At 36.6% G+C, this 23,692-nt stretch overlaps 2 protein-coding genes across 3 annotated transcripts in view; one reads left to right on the top strand and one right to left on the bottom strand.

The window, feature by feature from the left end:
• LOC135080975 (lipase 1-like) overlaps positions 1 to 12,702 on the top strand; it is a 30,201-nt gene extending 17,499 nt beyond the window's left edge. The window contains exon 2 of the mRNA XM_063975698.1: positions 12,069 to 12,702. Coding sequence (XP_063831768.1) covers positions 12,069 to 12,702 — 634 coding nt within the window. The remainder of the gene's footprint in view (positions 1 to 12,068) is intronic.
• A 4,821-nt stretch (positions 12,703 to 17,523) lies between these two features.
• LOC135081208 (ommochrome-binding protein-like) lies at positions 17,524 to 23,210 on the bottom strand. Of its 2 annotated transcripts, none has more exons than XM_063975956.1 (2): positions 23,125 to 23,210; positions 17,524 to 19,032 (listed from the first exon to the last, which is right to left on the bottom strand). In XM_063975956.1, exon 2 carries the CDS (start codon positions 19,022 to 19,024, stop codon positions 18,173 to 18,175), a length of 852 nt encoding a protein of 283 aa, XP_063832026.1. In that variant the 5' UTR covers positions 19,025 to 19,032; positions 23,125 to 23,210; the 3' UTR covers positions 17,524 to 18,172. The 2 variants fall into 2 exon arrangements, with proteins under 2 accessions (XP_063832026.1, XP_063832025.1); XM_063975955.1 differs by lacking the exon at positions 23,125 to 23,210 and adding an exon at positions 19,672 to 19,764.
• Between the last annotated feature and the right edge of the window lie 482 nt (positions 23,211 to 23,692).

Here is a 23,692-nt window from a genome sequence, read left to right as displayed (position 1 = left end):
TCTAAATAAAAACACAGTTACAGATATCTAAAAGGTGTTATTTATTGGTTCCGTTGAGAAAAATGCCAGTAAAATCGGAAACAAAACCACGATTCTAAAGGACACAAGCATTACAATTGAAAATGAGAATCGTCTGTAAAAATCGAACCCATTACAAAGATAAATCGAAAGCAATAGAAATACCTAAAACAACTTCTGCATGTGGACTTGCTCGTATGGATTTTCTAGCTACCCTTTCATAGAATATAATGTGTCTTACATCATCATCATCATTTCAGCCACAGGACGTCCACTGCTGAACATAGGCCTCCCCCAATAAATTCCACATCGCACGGTTGGTAGCGGCCTGCATCCAGCGCCTGCTACCTTTATCAGGTCGTCGGTCCACCTTGTGGGTGGACGTCCCACGCCGCGTTTTCCAGTACGCGGCCTCCATTCCAGAACCTTGCTGCCCCATCGGCCTTCAGTTCTGCGTACTATGTGCCCTGCCCACTGCCACTTCAGCTTGCTAATCTGTCGGACTATGTCAGCGACTTTAGTTCGTTTACGGATCTCCTCATTTCGGATTCGATCTCGTAAAGAAACACCGAGCATAGTCCTCTCCATAGCACGCTGTGCAACTTTGAGCTTCTGTATCTGACATAATATGTAGGTAATTTTACTGTAGGTGGACTATACATAATAGTTGTTGCAATTCACGAAGGCGAGTGAGCTTTACATGTGTGGTGGCTCGCTACTGTTCGTTTTTCAAATGTTTTGTAGATATCACACTAGCGTTATGTACACGTATACACACAAGTAAAGCTCACTTGCCTTCGTGAGTTGCAAAAACTGTAGAAAAAAAACACTTTAAATAAATTTTCAAACTCTACTTCACGCTCCATAGATCATCACCTCATAATACTCCATGAACGTCGCAAATCGTAAGAAAATAAATAGTTGGGGGTGCTCTATAATTTTCTTGCGCCGCACGCCGCGACACAATCGGCCAACTTTTCGCTACAAATGAATTCCTTTCTCTGCGCGCGTGACCGGCATCGGGCAAACCCGCCTTTGTGCGCCTCAATGTGTGCTGCCCTAACTGGGTATTGTGATCTGAGATGCAGTGATTCCAAGCAAGTTACTGGTGGTAGACTCACGACTGCTAAAGGAGCATATGACAAAATAAAACTACACATTTTGTAACGCGCTTTTGTGAGTCCTAATGTGTGCTGCCCTAACTGGGTATTGTGATCTGAGATGCAGTGATTCTAAGCAAGGTACTGGTGGTAGAGTCACGACTGCTAAACTAGCATACCTATGACAAAATAAAACTACACATTTTGTAACGCGCTTTTGTAAGTCCTAATGTGTGCTGCCCTATAACTGGGTATTGTGATCTGAGATGCAGTGATTCTAGTCAAGGTACTGGTGGTAGGCTCGCCATGACCTATGCGTACCTATGACACGAAACTCTGAAGTCGAATTTCAAGAATCATCAGCATTTCAGCCATAGGACGTCCACCTGCTGATCATAGCATACATTGAGGCTTTTTATTGGTTGAATTTATGACTGAGATTGAATCGAGTTTAGAGCCTTGTTTTAATGGCCCAGGTCCTGATGAAGTTTTGCAATAATGCTAAGCAACAAAAATGTACTTTTAACGAGTAAACAACAGGCTTGTGTTTTGTTAAGATAGCTTCGAATAGGTTTTGTAAACGTAGTTAATCGTTAGTAACAGATGCAGACGATAGTTTGGTAAAGGCACTTTGTACTGTTAAAGCCACCAAATAATGGAAGTTTAATTATCTCCTTTATTCTCCTTGTCTCTAACTGCGACTGCAAAGTCTTCTAGAGTGCACCGAACTCACATTTTTTAGTGATTAGCACAAGCACAGACATTATGAAACCCCAGTCGTAAATATTTATTTAAATTGTTTGCTTAGTTTCAGCTAGATAATTGGTATTTAATAAAAGGTTTATATTTTATTGCAGGGTGTAAGAGACAGGTTTCTAAATCGTTTGTTCGTTTCAGCCAAATGACGTCCACTGCAGGACAAAGGCCTCTTCCAAGGTTTCAAATAACTACCAATATATACTTAAATGAAACTGGTTTTAAACATATTTAATTATGGTCTCAATTCAGTCTCGTGGAACCCTAAGTGGTCGCTTGAGACCGCGGTAACAATTGATTTCTATTGTGTCTCGATTTGCTGGCACTTGAATGGCTATTATTTCATCATCATCATCATTTCAGCCACAGGACGTCCACTACTGAACATAGGCCTCCCCCAACGATAAAATAATTTCTTCTCTATTATTATGACTGTACCAACTGTACCCATGTCATTTATGTAACGCACCGCGCGATTTTTCTTTTCAATTACTTGCCGGCTGCCATTCTGGGCCTAATACCCCATTCACTCCGAAGCACCCTCTTTGAATGTACGTGCCCGTGGCAGCCATGTTTGTGACTAGAGGTCTCCATCACGACAGGACCTCTCATTTACAACTGTAAAAGTGATCAGAGACAATATGACCATTGAAAATCCTGACACTGACTACTATCTAAGATTTGGTTGTGGAACTGGTTACATCTTCTTGTTTCATATTACTTCTCCAGGAGAAGTAAAGGAGAAGTTCTCCTTTTCGTGCCAAGAACATCACGTCGTGCGTCGTGTCGACTCGCATTATAGAGATTCGCTTCGATTCCCGATCAAGTCATAAAAGAAGAATTAAGTACTTTAGCTTTATCCTACGATCACATCAATCGGTCATTCTCACGATTAGGCGTTCTCAGCCTAATTACCATATTATTTTTGAAATTTGGCTTAATTGACTTAAACGCATTTAAATATAAAACACATGAAAAGTACGAATTTAACAATCGTAAAGGTGTCAAATTATTCAAAGCGGTTTTCGCGTAAATGAGATCCAAAAATTTTATGGTCACGGTAATTAGATAAGGCTAATACTTAATCTAACGGTAATTAGAAAATATATGTAAAATAGCAAAAAAAACAACATCATGCATTGATAAATTTGTACACAAATAATAGCGTCATATAAAAAGCTGTAGGTACTCTTAATAGCCCTTTGCAAAAAGAAGAACACTAATTTCTATTATTTATTGTATCATTATATTTTCAGTATACTGCAAGAATCGAGGCTATAACAGGAACACTTAGTTTCAGCAAGAAGGGGCTATGTGTCACATTTAAAATGAGAGCATTTAGCTGAATCAGAATCTGAATTTTGCAATTTGCTTTAAATGTGGTACAAACGATGGATACAGATAATGGATCAGGAAATTTGACTTTTTGGATATGCATATATCGAAAAATGTATTAATGATATTAGTGTTTTTTCCTCTTTTTAATCTATCTGTGATCAGCCATCACCCATTATCAGATTAAATTGAATTTGTAATAATGACAGTTCCAGCTCTGCATATCCCATGATTTGTCACCTCGATTCTTTTACAATAATTTTTCAGATTGATGCTATTCGCTTTCTCCTGAGCCTGAATGCAGAATTCTCAGAATTTAGAAGGGATGCAGCAAATAGATATCATGACGGTCTAGTCCTTGTAAGCTTTACAGGAATTTTCTACACCCTCTTTGACGTTTGGTATCACTTCAGTGGACTTTGTAAACCGGTCGATGCCATGATGCCTACAAGGGTCTTAGGATGCATTTGTATTTAGTTTGTTCTCCAAGCTTCTTCTGCCCAGTATCCATTGCATATCACGAAGTTTTTTTTCTATGCATGCATAACAAAGCAGGTAGGATGCAGTCTAGGATGGTACAAAGTGCCTAAACACTCTCGTCTTGAAAAGGCCCATTGTCTGTTCATTTGTTCCCTTTTGTTCTTAATGTGATCACGCTAGGTAAGTGTAACTGTTGGACAATCTCATATTCTTAGGGCAAAGTTAACATGGATAGATTTTAATGGTATTATATTAGAATTATTAATGATTTAACATGTTAATATCAATTATATTAATAGTAAAAATAAATATCTGGTACGAGACATGTTTCACGCAGGGGACATCTCCTGGCCATCAGGAAGCCCCGATTTCACTCCAGCTAACTTTTTTTTGTGGGGTTACCTTAGGGGTTAAAATATACTCTAAAATCCAACTACCATGCAGCAACTGAAGCTGAACATTCGTCATGAAATCGAATCTATTTCGAGGTAACTATAACGAAAGCTTTTCAAAATTTTGTCAAAGTCAAAGTCAAAATTTCTTTATTTGTTTAGACTAATAAATAGTTCTTACAAATCGTCATTTTGCTCTTAAGGAGCCTCTACATGTCTCATTTGGCAAGTGCTGAGAAGAAGCGCCGCAACAAACTCAGTCACCACTGTCTGCCGGTTAATATAAATAAATAGAAATAGCAGTAGTAGGTACATTCGATTCAGGAGCAGTTCACTGAATTTACCATACATTCTTGTATAGTGTATCTTATAAGAATGGGTATACAAAATTGCGTGGCATATTAAACAAGGTAGTGACGTGCTAATATCTAGACTTACAGATTACATACTCAAATACTAGTAGAAATGACTCGCATACATAAGTTGGAATAACTTGGATTGACCAGTCCCCGAAAGCAGCGCCTGTTCACAGACATGACGAGTGAACCAGCCATTGCTTCACTCGACCATATTAGAGGGAATGTAACGACCCGCCTCACTACGCCACCACCCCAGAGACATTTTAGTGAGAATGACAATACCAAGTTATCTCTTAGAGAAAAAAAAAACAATAATAAAGCTAAGTAACAGTCCAGATTGAGAAGCATGACACTATAACATTTTAGAAAATTAGATTAGTTTATACATTACTTTTCATAGCACGATTTTAATTCTTTTTAGTGCGAGCATGAGAGGACCATAATCCTACTCCCAGGATGACTTATCATTAAGAAAATCTCGAGTTGTATAATAGGCTTTTTTAAGCATGTGATCTTTAACTATACCTTTAAATTTATTGTACGGTAGCTCTTTATATTTATCAGGGACTTTGTTATAAAAATGTTTGATGTCAGATTGGAAGAAAAGTCCGTAAAGTTGTTATGCGAAAGTCTAGGTATTTTATAATCATACTTATTCAATCGTGAGTGCAATTTGTAGGTAATAACTTCATACAACGGTGATTATAAATATATGGTAATTAGTACATGGAAATTAGAAAACGATAGTTTTTCTTCAAAATTTCCAAAATCTGCAGGGTATGCAAATACCGTCTTACTATAACGTATGGAGGCCAAAATACTGATTCTATTTAAATCAACAACGTGGATCCACCTTCAAAAATCTAGTTTAAAAATAAGGACATGATAAATAGAAAAATTTAAAACCAAAGATATGGTAATTATACTCTTACGCAATTCATCGACGGTACGCCAACGCAATAGACGTCTACTTGCTTACAGGTCATAGAACTAACTAAGGGCTCGCGCTGCGCGCGTAAATGATGTGTCAAATATTATTATTTAGGCTTGTGTGCCCAAAAACAAAAAACGTCACGGGAATTAGAATTTTCGCTCGGACAAGCAGTTTTTTAATTCTAATTATTTACAGAATGGTTCTATTGAATAGATATTTTGCCATGCATAAGACAATCTTTTATACTCTTTAAAATGTTGAATGGAGTAAACCAAATCTTTACGACATAAAAATTACAGCCAACTTTTAACATTAAGTCGGTGTGCGGACGCGTAACGGTAATTAGAGAACAGGGTTTCATGAAATTAATTTAGACACAAATACTTAAAATAGAGGCCTATGATTTAATGCACAACTGGATAGGGTTGTTAAGTAACATATAAAAATACTTGCATATCTCTAATTTGTCATTTTTAACGATTTAACAGCCCGGACACGCAAAAACTAGCTCATCTGAGAATGGCCGCAATAAGGTCATCAAACACATTCTACGTATTATTTTCTTTAATATGATAGGTAGGTGCCTACTTGAAGCTTGGTTATTCTTGCGTGTAACAATGTTTTCCCAATAATATAACTTATTGTAAAAAGTGCCCTGTGTTTAAAAACAAAATTCCTGAAACCAAGCCGAAATATAGCACGTCGTTAAAACTCCAATCGAGTGCCATCAGAATCGCGATTCCGAACCGATCGGATGTCTATAGAATCGCATTTTCGATGTCAACTGGCAATTCTGGAGGAATGGTGATGGCGCCCGCTGATTATGACGTTTCACAGCGGAGCGGAATGACGCTTGGGCAGTTTCGGTCGTTATTTTACACGGGCAGGAGTATTAGGTAAAGCGATGGCAATTAGGCGAAAAAAGCCCATTGGTGTCGGCATCAGCCTGCCGATTCGAGACTCGAAAAACGCTAGTTCGATCCCCATCTACGACTCCTGCACTATCGTATAGTGAATCCTCTCCTCATTTTATGACAAATTACAAAAATAAAAATTCACAAAAAAAAAATATAATATTAAATGTGCACCAAAAAGTAGACAAATAATTTCTGTTGATTTTTTCGGAGTCTGTGCCAGCATGCAAGTGCCAAGGTTAAAGAAACGTATATAATTTTCCGACACGATAACTTTTAACAGTGATTTAGTTATTTAATTTTCATTGCGATTAACAAAGTCTCGTTTACTATACTTAATACCAGTCCGAAACTTTTATTACTTATGATAATGCGATATGGAAGGAATGAAGAGCTCTCGGCCGAATTGAAATTCCGAACTGTCCTTATTTAATTGGTTTATTCATTACATTAAGCACTTAATTTTACGCACAGGTTTAAAATGTTAATATCAGCGACTTTCGAATGTTTCTCCAACCTTTGATTCTTCCTGATTAGCTTGAAGTTGCAATTACTGAGCTGGAAACTGAAGGGAAATAGTAGAGTTTTTAAATACTTAGGCCCTAAGTAGCTACACGGCGTTTTTTAAATGCGCCGACGACGCGTTTTTCCGTCCGGCTTTTGTGTGTATCGCGTCTAAAGTAAAGGTAAAGGTAAAATAAAGGTAAACTTTTGTACGCCATACTTATTTTCGAGTTATGGATCGTGCTTTGTCGACGGACCGTGTATTTTTTTTTTATGTGACAGGAGGCAAACGAGCAGACGGATCACCTGATTTTAAGTGATTACCGTCGCCCATAGACACCCGCAGCCCGCAGTCTCAGGGGCGTTACAGGTGCGTTGCCGGCCTTTAAGGTGAAGATACGCTCTCTTCTTGAAAGCTTGCAGGTCGTATCGGTCCAGAAAACCAGAAACACCGGAAACACCAGTTTAGAAACCAGCTCGTCAACACGCGCCCTTACTCCTCTGTTTGTCTTATGAATAAGGACTTGGATCAAAAACCGCGATGTGCAGTCATGAATATTTTATCATGAAAATGAAAAGAACCGTCACGCCCCTTATTAGGGGAAGAACGATGCGGGGCCATTTTAATATTCTTCCCCGCGTCCCAAATAATCAAATTGATGGATACTCCGCAAGAGAAATAATAGGACTGCCAATCACGACGTATTATGAAATAACCGGAAATTTTTTAACGGTTACAGAGCCTCGTTTTATGGTGTATGTTGTAGGGCACGTGTTTATTATTATTACCAGATGCCATTCAGACACGTGCCCTTATAGGAATTGTCGTTTCAGTCAAATGACCTCCACAGCTGGGCAAAGGCCTGCCCCAATGGTTTCTATAGTTCGTTAGATGGCCGCTGGAACGGAAAAATTCTCGAGTAGCGACCACGGGCCGGAAGACGCAGGGTGGGCAGGCCCCCTACTAGGTGGACCGACAATCTGATGAAGATCGCAGGAAGTACCTGGATATGGGCAGCGCAAGACTTAATAGTAATACGTCAATTTTATTCCTTATGGGATCGAATTGAAGAAGACTGCAACTACATTATATTCTTTTTTTTTTCAACTCTGTTTTATCGACTAACAAATCTTATGAACTATAATGAGCTGACCAGCTTCTGGATAGTCTTCGATAGACTTCTTAAGAGCTTTAGGTAACTCTACTTTCTATTGATCCTTAGTTAACTAATGAACCTTAAAATAAATGACTGTCTTAAAATTTTGATTAACATTAAAGGAGTAGCCATAAATTGTATCACTTTCATCATTTTATGAATGACCAAAATACACGTTGAAGATTTTCTAAATATAGACGCGATTTTTCACTGAATGAATTATTATTTAGCTTATACCTTATACCTCGGAGACAACATTCAATCGTACTTTTTCCGAGAATTTTACTAAAAGAATTTCGTCAAAATACTCGTAAGTTATTATCACCAAGACTATTTCAGTATTTATCGTAATAAATGCTATTTTAGTCACAATATAAGTCTTGGGAAATTCTTATTAAGTCTACTAAGTCGGAGTCGTGTTCAACAAAAAGAAACAGAGTTGAATTTGTTTCTTAGATAAAAATATTTGTCTTATGAACATAAATACAAAAATAAAATTGTTTCAATTATTTACTCAAAAATAAATACGGCTCTGTCAGAGACCCACGCTCTTTTAATAAAATCAAAAGAAAATCCCCGGTCGTCTCTTTTTTCTAAATATAGCCACCTATTTCTGTTTACACAATTCGTTCTGTTTATGGCAACCTTGTCCTTGCTCAATGTTAATTGTGGAATTGATTGGTTGTGTTCCTTAATTGATATGACCAGTCTATTTCAGTGCGTTATAATAACAGTCTATTTGCGGTAATCGGACCCGAGGATAAATTGGACTAAGGGGCCGTCCATATATTACGTCATTCTAAATTAGGGGGGGGGGGGTTGGTCTGCGGATGACGGTAAATGATAGATAGGGGGGGGGGGGTGTTTCGAAATTGACGTCATTCTTATTTATTTATTTATAGTTTATTGTTCACCTACAAAAAGATTATTTCTAAAAAGAATTTTTTTCCAGCACACCTAGGTTGGCACCAGGGGCGATCACCCCCCCCCCCCCCCCCCCCCGTCACAAGTCCTATGGCACCCCCTGGTACCCCCCCAGGATTTTTGGGGTTTCTAATCTGCGCGACTTGTGTCACCCCCTGATGCTTGGCACCCGGGGCGGACCGCCCCCACCGCCCCCCCGCCCCCCCTTCCGACGCTACTGATTACATATAATACTAGCTGCCCGCCCCGACTTCGCCCGTGGTACTTACGTGTATTATACATATAAACCTTCCTTAAGAATCACTCTATCTATTAAAAAAAAAAAAGGTGATTCTACAAGTGTTTTAATTTTGTCAAACTGGTAATGACGTCAATTTTGGGAGAAGGGGGGGGGGGGGTCATTAAAAAATGACGCTAGGATGATTGTAGGGGGGGGGGGTCTAAAATCTGAAAAAATCGATGACGTAATTTATGGACGGCCCCTAAGTCAGTTCACGGACATGACGTAGGTAAGAGCTCTGGGAAAACACCATAAAGGTAAACATTTATATTACTGTAACTTTGATATTATATTTGAAACTCAGTCGTCGTCAGACATCGTAAAAGACAGACGTGTGTCAAGTTCTGCGGCGTCGCCTCAAGCAATTTTAAACCGTCACCGACAACGCATTAAGTTCAAATTACCCCAAGAAAAATAGTCGCGTTACGACATTCTCGGTGCTCGCTGCGTTTGCGCATCGGTTATCCTCGGTTCAACTCGGCGCTGTCGACAGTAACCGCTACTCACTCACTGGTTTGGTAACGACATAGTATAAAGAAGATAAGCCATGTCACTAATACGGTCGCCCCCGAACAGACTATTTTCATCTCAACCAAACCTGGACACAAGCGAAGACATAGACGATGAGACGAGAATAAATACCAGAAAAAGAAAACATCCGGAAGGTGAACAGCTTAACGATTTCAGAATGGAGATTAAAGGAATGTTTGAAGAATTCCAAAAACGTCAAGAAGGGAAACTCGATAGCGTAACTAAGGCGATGGAAGCTTTGATTGAGCAGAACGCTAAATTGATACAAAGTAACAATGATATAGAACAAATCGATACCTCTGGGCTCAAAGGTCGTAAAGGACAAAGTACGACTTTTCAGGAGAAGCAAAAAACGTTTTTTTATTTTTTTATTCGACAGTAACTTTTTTGTTTTTTAAGCTTTTAAAATATGACCTAGGAAGAAAGTGCTTAGAATTCACAGCATTTTCCGAAGAGGTATTGAAAAACTGGACTATGGCTGTATTTACTGAGATAGATTTCCTTTACGCCCTCAAAATTACAACAAAAAGACCTTTACGCCCCTCAAATATTCGTCCTAGGCAAGTTACTCAGGACGTAAGTCTATTTTTATTTTACAAAACTCCAAAACCAAGGTAATAAATGACAATTTACAGAGATTTATAGGTATTCTTAGGTCGTAACGGAACATCCAGGTAAGGTATTATGCAAGGGTAAATTGATAATTTAGCTTAAATATTTAATGTTTTATGGTGTTTGATATGAAATATACCATTTCTTCACATATTTTTAATGATTTATAATATTTTAAATGAAATAAAAGGATTTTTCGTAATTTCATAATTTAATGCACACAATTTATGAAACTATTATTTAAGCAAGCAGATGTTTTGATATCTTCGGACTAGAATATACCATTTCCGATATAAGAGCGAATTTAGAAAATATATATTATGACGTTTTTAAATAAAACTTCATAATAATGTCTACTTTATACGAAAAGCCGAAACCAATTTAATTTATTTATTTAATCATTATTATTGTTTCAAAAAACTACAAATGGCGGACTTAATTCCATAGGGCAGTCTGTCAACCAGTTGACCTTATGTATGTATTATGACAATGCAGATAGGATAGAATTATTAAGGACAAACGAAAACCAAACTATAATTATTCTAAATTCTAAATAGATTAAACATTGTTATTCATAATAGCTTGAAATTATGTTACAAGTAGGAAGTTTTTCATTCCAGTAAAGTACATCCACTTACTTTACTACTACATAATACCGTTTATAAAAGCCAATTATTTTTAATATAAAATATAACTTCGAAAAAAAGTGCATTCACGCTTTTTAGTACATTAAGTCTCAATTGCCACTATATTTTCCCATGTTAAGCGTAAATATTTTTCCTACTAGTTAGTAGTTATACTTTATTAGCTGATCCAAATAACTTTAGAAACTATACTTATTTATTATAATTGTTACAGTCAAAACTCAAAAGTGGTTTTGACCAAGGGCGTTAGTCAAAATAACTAGGAAATCATTAAAAACAATTGTGAAGCGTAGCATTTGTGTGATTTATGCAAAACATATATACACTCGAAAAAATATAACCCTCCTTCTGGCGCAGTCAGGTAATAATGACACCTTGTGGTACTACAGTAAGGTGACTTCTTTTTCTTATCTAGCTTTTTCATTGTTTAAATTTGTATGATGACAATCCTAACTTAATTAGGTAATACGTTATTTTATAGTATGTTTTCATTTTCTTAAATCATCTTTTAATTATCTTTTACCTGACAAATACCTAGTTTCTTCAAATATGAGAAATAATAAAAAGCATCATTACTTTACCCGATGTGGATAGATGTAATCATTTTATAAGTACAAATCACATAAACGTTACACTCTAAAATAGTTTTATTACATATTTTTGATGATTTTTCAGTTCTTTCGTTTGTTCTTAAGTCACATACTTAAATACAATAAGAAACGTCTATAAAATTTACCTACTCAGTTGTTTTAATATCCTCTCTTTGTAGATTTTTAAAATATTTGTTTAATAATCTAAGGGCGTAAAGGACAAATTATTTAGACTTTGGTATGAAAATTTTAGGTTGTATAGGACAATAGATATATTTCATGTACATTATACGCCCAAAAAATTGTGTTTACTTGTTCTTTACTACCATGGTAACTGTACTAAAAAATCAAATGGTATTTACATCCCAATTTTCACGATGATTTCTGTTTAGCTTATCAAAAATGATGGGTCGTAAAGGCACTTTTTTTGAGAATTTCGACAAACTAAATATACAGATCGATAGAGAATTAAATTCTGAGTAAAACTGTATAAATAACTCATTTTCGGTATTTTGTCCTTTACGACCTTTGAGCCCAGAGGTATCGAAATGCTGCAGGAAAATAAGGTGCAGCAAGCAAAACTATCAGATAGGGTGAAAACACTTGAGTCAGATTGCGCTAATGCCCGCAACAGGATTACCGTACTAGAAGACCAACTGAATGATATGCAAAGGAATCAAATCAAGAAAGCGACCGAAATAAGGAATGTCCCCAAATTGGAAAATGAAGATCTTCACGAGATTGTAACAAACATGATGAAGACACTCGATATCAGCAGCAATAACGACACTGTTAAGGAAGTATATCGCAGAGGCAGCGACAATGCGCCGATTACCGTGGAACTAGCGGAATTTGAGCAAAAAATAAAGATATTGAAAGCTGTTAAGACATTTAATAATAAAAATAAAGATAATAAACTGAATACCAACCACCTGGGTCTCAGCACATTGAGAGTGCCAATCTATGTCTCTGAAATGCTAACACCAAGAACAAAAATTCTACTAAGCTCGGCTAAGAAACTCGTCAAGGATGGTTTGTTCAAGTTCTGCTGGATCTCTAAAGGGGTTGTGCTCTTAAGAAAATCAGAAGGTGAACCTGCAATTGTGGTAACTAGACAGGAAGACCTGGAAGAAGCCAAGCTGCAAGCTGCAGGCAAAGGCAAACAGGACTGACTATGCCCGGTGGCAAGTGAAGGACTTATTCTACTTAATTATTGTGTTTTGTTATCTGGTTTTTATGTATCGTTAAGTTTTGCTACGCTGAAAATTGTGTCAACTAGTGCTGTAAATGCATGTGCAGTAAGTATTATCAATAATATAATATTTATCCTATTTTATCATTCATATTATATATCATATTATTATTTGCTATTTAATTTATCTCTGTATATTGCCTCTTATGAACCTCGAAATCTTAGTGCTGATAACTATTGCCTCTTTTGCTTAATCAGTGGTTTTGGTTTCTTATGTGCTCATTTATTAATGTCATATTATCATGGATTGTCAGACCGGGTCGCTTTACGCATACCACACAAAGTTACCGTTTATTTAGTATCTCGCAGGAACAATGGCAAATGATATAAATTTTATCAGCACTGACATTGATACCAATGTCGGTGTTGGTCGAGCGATTCCTGTCGACAATCCTGATATGTGTAGAAACCTGCTAGACCCGAACTCTGGAGCGCTTAACGTAGTGGTTCAAAATATTCGTAGCATAGCATGTAATTTTGATGGCTTCATAACTTATATAACAAGACTTAATATAAAATTCGATATTATCGTTCTGACGGAGTGCTGGCTACCTCATGCGCCTAACTTGCCTAGTCTTCCGCACTATACTCGTTTTGCATCATCTAAATACATAAACCAAAATAGTGGAGTTGTAATATATATAAGCGAAACTATACAGGCGTCTGTATATGAACCTAAATTTGCTGATGCCGATGGACTTGTTGTGAGGATTGGTGACATTTGCGCATTGGTAGCTATTTACAGATCCCCATCTGTACATAATGTTGATAATTTTGTACAGTCATTACATGAGACACTATATGAACTTAAAAATATCAAAACGCTGGCTGTGACCGGCGATCTTAATGTGGACATAAAAGATGGAAGTGATGATCCAAGATCTTCTAATTTCCTCACTGAGATGTCTATACATGGTCTTTTACCGGGTCATACACTGCCAACACGTGGATTGAACTGTCTTGATCATTTCTTTCTATCTGTTGGTAACGAAGCTGTAACACTTGTATGTGAACCCACCATAACTGACCACTCTCCTGTAATAGTTTCACTAAAGTGCAAAATAAAAGCAAATGATAGGTGCAAAACAATAATCAAAACTGATTATGGTAAGGTACCAATTCTGCTGTCTGGATGTGACTGGGGGGAGGTTATGCGGGAGTCGGATCCTGAGGAGGCCACTTGTAAATTTCTAAAGATTTTGTCAACTGTCTTAGCCCGTTGCACGACAAAATGTGTAATAAGAAATAGGAAGACTATTATCAGGCCTTGGATTACACCTGGCTTGCTCAGATGTATTAAATGGAGAGACAAACTACACCTTAAAGCAAATAAAGACCCTGACAATCTTATTTTAAAAGTAACATATACAAGATACAGGAACTTTTGCAATCGTCTGTTACACAACATAAAAACTGAATACGAAAGGTCTCAAATAAATAAATTCAAAAATAATGCTAAAAAAACATGGGAAGTCATACGACAAATTTCTAACACTGTTAGTGACACAAAGTCTCCCAAAGAATTGCTATCTATAGAGGGGACCCCTTTAGACTCGGTTAATCACGTAAATGGATACTTTAGAGATGTTGGAAGGACCCTTGCTGATAAAATAATCTCAAAATTGAACAAAAGTCAAACCGAATTAGCTGCTTCGATCACAGATACTTCTAGCCCACTGAAATCGTTTATGTTGCTTCCAACCGATGATTATGAGATTATAAAAATCATTCGAACTCTAAAGTCTACTGCATCGACGGGCTGGGATGGGATATCATCGATCTTTTTCAAGATGGGAGCTGAACACCTAGCGACACCGATATGCCACATCTGTAACTTATGCTTCTCTACCGGGACTTTTCCTAGACTGCTTAAGAGATCAGATGTTGTACCTGTCCATAAGTCCGGAGATAGAGACAGTGCCAAGAACTATAGGCCAATTTCACTTCTCCCAACCCTAGCAAAAATATTGGAGAAAGCAATTAACACTAGACTGGTCAATTACCTGGAAACCAACAAATTGCTTTCCCCAAACCAATTCGGGTTTAGAGAAAAGATGTCAACCACAGATGCAATTGAAAACGTAATTAAACACATTGTTAATAAACTGGACACAAAAAATAAGTGTATAGCTATTTTCCTAGATTTAGCTAAGGCGTTCGACACTGTCTCTATTCCCATCCTGACTCGCAAATTGGAATGTATAGGCGTACGAGGGATTCCGCTTAATTTATTTCAATCGTATCTTCGTGAGAGGACTCAGTGTGTCTGCATTGATGGTGTGCGGAGTGATAATTTGACTGTTGACTATGGCGTACCTCAAGGTTCAGTACTTGGTCCTACGCTATTTTTGATATATTTGAATGATCTTAGTCAAACAGTCCTAAAAAACTCGAACATAGTATCTTTTGCTGATGACACTGTGCTTCTGTTCCACGGATCAACGTGGGATGAGGTTAGGGAATCGAGTGAGAGCGGCTTTGAGATGGTCTTGAAATGGCTTGAAAACAATATTCTAACTTTGAATTTAGACAAGACAAAATATATGACTTTTAGTATCTATGCCAATACTCAACCAACGAATCTCTCTATAACTGCACATAGTTGTACCGACCGCACTTCATGTCACTGTGGGAAACTTTCTCCGGTGTCATCAATAAAATACCTGGGCATAACTATAGACAGTAATCTCAATTGGAAAAGCCATATTGACACGCTCGGGAAAAGAATTCGAAAATTAATCTGTATCTTTAAAAAAATTAGACATATAAAAGACCCAAACACTATCAAAACCGTATATTACTCATTGTGCCAATCACTGTTAACCTATGGTATAGTGGCATGGGGCGGAGCCAAAAAATCTAATCTCATCAACATAGAGCGTGCACAGAGGGCCGTTATTAAAGTTCTACAATTTTAAACCTTTCCGTTATCCTACGGCTAAACTTTATCAGGAATTCGAGGTACTTACGGTAAGGCAGTTGTTCATAAAGGCTGCGATCCTACACCAACATCGTTTACCACAACCTACAATTATATCAAGGAGACGTGTGCCTCCTGTTTTTAAGGTACCGGAATTCAAAACTTTGTTCGCACGCGATTTTTTACCCTATCTGGGCCCTTGGCTGTATAACAAAATTAATTCTGCTTTTACTTCTATTCGGGATGTAACGTACATAACATGCAAAAAAATTATAACAACCCTACTATTAAAACTAGATTATGAAGCTACAGAGAAATTATTGAAAATATGAGGCATATTACTGACTATATATTTTATATTATCTACATTATATAAAACTTTATTAATATTATTCTATGTACGCTATGATATAAAATGGCGATTTTGTAGGTAGGTATATTATTACGTTATCATATTATTAAGTATTAAAATATCATACTAAAAAAAAAAGTATTTTACTTTGGCGTACTCAAATATAATAAATAATATGCATTTATTTCGTCTTACAAATATTTTAATTAGATAAAAATACTATACATAGACCCTAAATTATATTATCATTATATCCTTTTGCTCATAAACTGCATCATTTGGTTGACACAATATTTTATTTTATCACAATAACTAATTTGTTTATAAATATTACACATTCGAGTAAACCTAGCGAATGTGTACTGTCTGTTTTGATTGTGCTATGTGGCTATCATGGACGACGTGCTGTGTGTGTGTTTTATTACTAGCGCGGAGGGTAGTTGTCAATCTCGCCTACCAATGTACTACATAAATTTTTAACATGTACCTTATTTAACATCACGATTGTGTTTTGGACAAAAATAAAGTTATTATTATTATTATTATAAACTCTTCCCATGATCTTCTGATTAAATTCGCTACGGGTTCGAAGACAGTAAGCTATCCCTCGAGACTGAACAACCTTCACTGGTTGGGTTTTACTAGAGACAAAAATGAAGATCCTGACTATACAGGAATTGCAGTGGTTAACTGTAAGGCAGTCACTCCTCAATTCAATCTTTTTTAAGCACATTAACTTGCGTGAACAGAAGTAGGCTTGCACCCATGTGAAAAGCTGAAAAGCGCTGAGAAGAAGTTTCACTTACAAAAAACAGTGAGCATCAGTTGTTTTTAAATTGGTCCAACAGTGATTTTACATGTGTAACTCAGCTAGGAATTGAACCCTGAAACTTCGGATCGAAAAAATTCAATTCTATAAACTTTATCTAATGGTGTCCCATTATAAACCCAAAAGGTCTCTAGTTGTACTCTACCACTAGGAAATACCGAATTATCTATCAATTTTATCGTAATAGAAATATCCTCAAATTACGCACTATAAAAACTGTCGGATGATAAACAATTTATTGCATTAAGAGCGCCTACTCATAATAAAAATGTGGGCTTATATTGCGTACATCAGGGCATCAGCATCATTATGATTATGACATAAGACCGCATTACGTCACCGTCATACTTGACAGAATGCGCATGACGTACGGTGCATGCGGATATGAGCGTCATCCATCTCCCCTGATGACACCGGCTTAATTTAAGGGTAACAAGGATTAATGATACTTTTAATGACATTTTGTTTAATGAGACGTAAGATTTTATTAGTTTTATGCCTCTGGTCCGGATTTTATTTCACAGGTAGTGCTGACAACTGTTTAAAGTCAAGACAATTCCGTAGTTTGTAAAAATGACAAGAGGGAGGCAACTAAGGCAAGTAGGTAATTATTAAATTTTTAAGTATGTAAACCCAAAACTTGATAAAAATATTTTTATTCTTATATCATAATTATTTAAGTATGAGTATTATCTAGTGTACATTATAATATGCATAACAATCTCATAATAATTCTAAAGCCCGTCTTGTGAAATGAGCGTCGTTTTTAAATATGGGCTAAGTTTTCAGCAACTAAAAGATTATTTTGTGCAAGAACTTTTAAAATGAACTCCATTCTTACAAATGCTGTGTTTTAAGCCAAACTCTTTAGTCTATTTCTAATTGTAATAAATATAAATATCTTTGGTGAATCTTAATTAAGTAGCAATCATAAAAATTAAATTAATAATCGTGTACACAGGATACGGTGCGCTACACTTCGCCGCACTGTGCTAGGGAAATTCCCTGGCTATTTTACATCATAAAAAAATCCCTCTACGTTTACTTATACGTACATAATATTATGATGACAATAATTAGCAATATTTATTGTTAAAATATCACTTTTTAAGTGCAATTACTTTGACGTAATGCGGAACATGAAAATAGTGTTGAGTGTTGTGAATGAATAAATTTTTTCATCAAAAAATTAAGAGTCAAGTCATAACGTATCGTGTGTACACAGCCTTATCTTATAGGTACTCAATAATCAAATCACAGGTACTTTGTCGACACAACCTTATCCACCTTTAGCACAACGTAGCGTTTGTCACCGACATCTTGTACAGCGCTTTTCCGAAAGAAATTAGAATATTGTTCTCGTTGTCAAAAGTCATCCCCGATATGTGGTTCATATGGGCAACCTTCACCACTTTAGACTCGCCCAGGTTTCTCATAATATCCACTTTGTAAATCCCATCAATCCACCAAGTGTAAACCACACCATCTAAATCCACTGTCAGCCCTCTAAAGAAAGCATTTTTGGACAACCAATGAGTCTCCTCTCTCTTATTCAGAAATAGACCAAACGTGCTCAGAAATACGATTACATTATCCTTGTTTATGACGAAATTCTTGATGGGGATGTATTCTAGAACACTGTTGAACGTGTCGCCTTTTTTGACGATGATTCTGGAGTCGTTCGACTTCACAATATACAGGTTGTTGCTGAAGAATAACGTTAGGATTTCGTCTCCTAAAGAACTGTACCAGGCGAGCTTTTTAGAAAGGTCATACGTGAAGATTCCGTCTCGACCACCTAAGTATACAAGCGACTTTTCTTGATGTATAGCAAAGGTACCGAAGTTGTGGGTCGTTGAGTTGTCATTGACCATTCCATTATTATCTATGTCTTCAATATCAATGTAGGCAACCTTATAATACTCAGGATCTGCTATTTCTGGTTCGTAGCTGTAGAAGAGGATGTTTTCGGAATGGAGTAGTTCCATCTTATTGATGACGATATGGGTTCTGAAGTTGGCTTGCAGGTCGAAGAGGTACATGACCTCGTAGCAGGTGGTGTTGACCTTGACGCAGGTGGTGCAGACATCCTCGGCTTTGGACAGCGCCAGGTGCATCACGAAGGCTGCGAGGATCAACATGACTGTGTCTGGAAAGATAGATGGACGTTTTATTAAGCACGAAGAGACATAACAGAACATATTAAAACAGCTCATCAGACTATATTTTTTTGTTGAAAAATAGCACCTATTGCCACAATATAAGATGTAGTATTGCTTATCTTCAAACATCTGTACAATATAATTTTGAAAAAGTTTCATTGGTTTGGTAGAGCTTTAAAGTTAACAAAATTATTATGGCACTGATTTTTGAAAGCACTAATTCATTAACATATACGCAATAAAAGAGGCCACGAAAAATAGCGCTCATACTCGTACATAGTTACTGAATCTAACTAAATAAATATACAGCCTTGACCTCTTTTCTTTTTGTAGTAACAATAGGAAAAACAGTTCTAATGTAGGTACTATCATATTTTCGGACAAAATAAACAACTCTACCGAATAGGCAAGCCAGGCAAGGCAGTAACTACTCACATACAGTACACAAGTGAATTATACTACTTCAAAACTAACAATATTGAGTATATGCTCTACCATACAATATGTAGCGTTTAAAAAACTAGTTGCGTAGGGTGATTGTTTTTAATCATGTTTTGTCTATGACAACAACTCGCGACTAAAAAAAAGCTAACCTTTTCTAAATTCAAAATTAACTAAAAACGAACCTGGCCCAAAATGAATAGAGAAAAACAACAATAAATACACCATAGTTCACACAAAGTCGCAATAAAACGATAAACACCTTCAACCACACCGAAGTACACGGACACACTGAATCGATACCGCCGTTCCAGATAAATAATTAATACCTTACTTGGACATAACTGCATATTTACTGCACAAGCAACAGGGCTAAAAATACTAAAATCAATATTGTCTTTTACCCACGGAAATAGTGCGGCCTTGAACCGTTTCGGTTCGTGGAAACGTGGGGTAGTAAAGTTTTTGTTTGAAAGTAGAGCTTTGGCTGGGCGAAAGGCATTTGGGGTAGTAATAAGCATGTAAGTTTAGATTAATATTTTATTCCTTTTTGACAAAAATATAGTTTCTCTGAATTTTACTATGAATTAAATTAAACAAAAATGTACCAGTGCACTCAGGATACAAAGGGTTTTTTACTTTTTGTTAGTACTCATGTATTTTAATACAAAAGATGAACTGAATGCCTCTACAGGTAAACTTTGAGCCAAACGGAAAAAATGTGATAAATCCCAACTAATATTATAAATGCGAAAGTAACTCTGTCTGTCTGTCTGTCTGTTACGCTTTCCCGCTTAAACCTCGCAACCGATTTTGATGAAATTTGGCATAGAGATAGTTTGAGTCCCGGGAAAGAACATAGGATAGTTTTTATCCCGGTTTTTGAAACAGGGACGCGCGCGATAAAGTTTTTCTGTGACAGACAAAATTCCACGCGGGCGAAGCCGCGGGCGGAAAGCTATAAATTATAAAATGAAATTTTAAACATTTGAGCCAAACAGACATGAGAGTAGGCGGTACCTGAAAGTACTAAACTTGCATTTTAATACTAGACTTGCATTTTAAAACTATAAAACTTGTTTCAGACATTTCAGTCAATGAAATAAGAGCTTCACACTTTGATAAGGGGCTTAACCGTGCAAACACCTAACTATGCGACTAAATTATGACTGAACCAGGACAAATAACCCACAACATAACTCCAAGTCTTTGAGCTCGCATCATTCCTGGAAGCCATATGGAAATGTGCCCGTATCTCAAGACGCGACCCATCCAAATGTATGCAAACTGCTGGCTAACGGAGTTAGTCCCTTTGCCTCTGTTGCAATAAGCTACAACGTCGGGGTCTACCAGCTATTTTAGCACTGTTTTTACCATTTCTATCCTCACTCGAACTTTTTGGACAAGGATGGTTGGCAGGATATTCGCTCAGCAGTGGGACATGATACTCGTAGATGTAAATTTCCTAGTCTCAAACTAAGCAAAGCGTACCTACTTGTACCTGACCCTATGTAACGGCTGATGGGTTTAAACATACTTAACAATCGATTCATACTATGAATTTACGTTAAAAGTTAGTAACTCCGGTTATAAAAGCTCATGGTCATTATTTATTTATTTATTTATTTAAAGACTTTATTGCACACACAACAATGTTCTGTACAAAAAGGCGAGCTTAATGCCATACGTCATTCTCTACCAGTCATTACACTAACACACAGCACTAACATGTCCCCAGCAGTATTTTAACCACCAACTTTGAGTTTTAAAGCTGGTTAAAATTGAAACTCTAGCTGGTTTCTAGAAATGCAGTAACGTAGGTAAACATTTCTGTACGAAAACTTTGTAAACTACAGCAGTTAGTAAACGCCTCAATAACCTTAATGTTAACTGAATATTCTCCCATCATTAACTTTTAGCTGCTGCACCAAAGTTTCAACTGTAAATTCTGTAAATGCCAATACAGTTTCTTATTTTCCAAATTGTTATTACTATCAAGTATCCGATTCGTGTTTTTAATCCGAGATGGAACTCTCCTATACTTCACTCTTATTAAGAAAATTCACAGGTATCGTACGAAAGGGGAACTTTTTGGCATAAATTCTCTCATGTCAATATTTCTTTGTGCAAAACTAAAATCGCATTATATTACCTAGGTACAGCTTTACTTAGTTTTGAGACTGAAAGTCCCAGCAACTAAGTACCCAGTTGTTTTGATTAATAGAACAGTTTTCCGTTCTAAAAAGAAGTAAATACCTACCTACCTACAGAATTATTGTTTAAATGCAACGTATCCCTTCTAATGCATACAAGCCTCGCTGACTAACGGTGTTAGTCCGCCTCTGCGGATTTAGCAGCGAAAATCCGACTCATTGGGATTTTCGCCAATCTCCGAATTTAACTCTCTATTTTCAAAGGATTTTGTAACTGGTAAACGGAAAGAGCATTTTGAGGAACGAAACATTCAATTGTTTCTATCGAGCTACGTTTAAGATTAGCTTTTATACACGGTACATAATAAGAATGAATACCTTCTGAAACCCCGATACCTACCTATAATATTAGAATAAATCATAACAATAAAACTTCAATTTAAAATCTAAATGCAAACATTTTTTGTTTAAAACTCATAAAACACATTTATTTTTGCAAACAGGCTTATAAAAAGCACTTTTACACGTTACAGTATTAACCCTACCACTGCTTCGGGACAATAAATGGGCCATGGCCAGTGCCGAGAAGAAGCAGCGCAAGAAATTTAGTCACTATTGCCAACATTGTTGCTTTACCTGGCTTCCGTGACTTCATAAGACATTAAAAATATCAAAAAAAAACCTTTCAGCATTTTATCAAAAACTGTCTGATAAAATCCCAATTACGTCAATTAGGTTCCTAAACTCTACAGCTGCCAAATCCAGCCAAATTGAGGGTTTGACGCACTAGACTAGTTACCTAACCCGAGAACGCCTGCAGTACCTACGTCACACCAGTCGAATAGATACCACTCCGCACTTGGCACGTAACCCGCATTAGGCATAAGTACTAGGCTATTAGGGGATAAAAATATAGTTTGAAATAACAGTAAAGTGCCTAACCTACTGGTAGTACTGCGGTATTATTGAGTATTGAATATCTAGTGCTTTTGATTTTATGGATATCCACATAAAGATAAACACTGCGGCATTTATACAGAATAGATGCGATTTTGCTACAAAAAGTTTAATGTTCTGTTTCTTAACTATGTCTTCTACGATATCTGACATAATGAAATAAAATGATACACGATTCATAATTGTGAAATAAGCAGAATTAGGTTTTAGATCCCTTAGATCAAAAAATGCAACAATTCATTTTCATTTAATTCATGATTTACGTGAAACAATTGTATTTGACTGTCTTTTTTACATGATTACCAATAAAATGCAACATTTTGAAAATTAATTACCAAAAATAATTAAAACAACAACAAGGTTTGTACAGTCAACTAACTACACAAAAGTACAAAACCTTCAACTATCTACAAAAGCTGCCACTTACCTTAATCTGTACCACCAATAAATGTAACACTAACTTTTTTTCAGATTAAAAAACATTAAGGTTTTATTACCGCCGAATTAAAAATAAAAAACAAAACTAACCTTTTTCGTTCCGTCAGAAGAGCATTGTCGCACACCACTGCCACATCGGCCCACCACCACGGCCGCGCGTCGAATACCACCACCACGGCACACGTAGAGTCGCGTGCAAGCTCTCCAAGGTTACCGCTAATTCTTTATTAAAGCTACAATGGTTTTTCAGGCTGAGTGGACATTTCATGCATCCACGCCATAAAGGTAGGTACCCAACCTTCATATTTAAACGTAATTCCGAATACTCATTGATGGTATTCCGTGAATCTACACTAATAATATAGAAGAGGAAAGATTTGATTGTTTGTATTGAATAGGCTCCGAAACTTTTTAAAAACGATTTGAAAAATTCTTACACTATTAGAATCCTTACATTATCCCTGATGAACATTAGGCTATAAGATAGATAAGTTAAGGCAACTTTTTATTGGCGGTACGAAGTTCGCCGGGCCAGTTACCTATTAATAAAAATGAAAAACGTGTGCATGCAGATTAACAGAGTGACATTTTATGAAAATTATATTATCGAAATCATCAGATGCGACAGTTTAATCAAAACAGGCTCGTATCCCTAAAG

The sequence above is a fragment of the Ostrinia nubilalis genome, chromosome 19 (assembly GCF_963855985.1).
Source record: "Ostrinia nubilalis chromosome 19, ilOstNubi1.1, whole genome shotgun sequence".
NCBI classification, from domain to species: Eukaryota; Metazoa; Arthropoda; class Insecta; order Lepidoptera; family Crambidae; genus Ostrinia; species Ostrinia nubilalis.
The sequence above is the reverse complement of the archived record's forward strand: the minus strand, read 5'-3'. Positions and strand labels throughout refer to the sequence as shown.

What these genes read in the sequence shown, in the direction of transcription:
- LOC135081208 (XM_063975955.1), bottom strand. Translation starts at nt 19,714, where the DNA reads ATGGTGTATTTATTGTTGTTTTTCTCTATTCATTTTGGGCCAG. An exon ending in CTCTATTCATTTTGGGCCAG is followed by an intron (nt 19,033 to 19,671) that starts GTTCGTTTTTAG and finishes CTATCTTTCCAG; the next exon opens with ACACAGTCATGTTGATCCTC.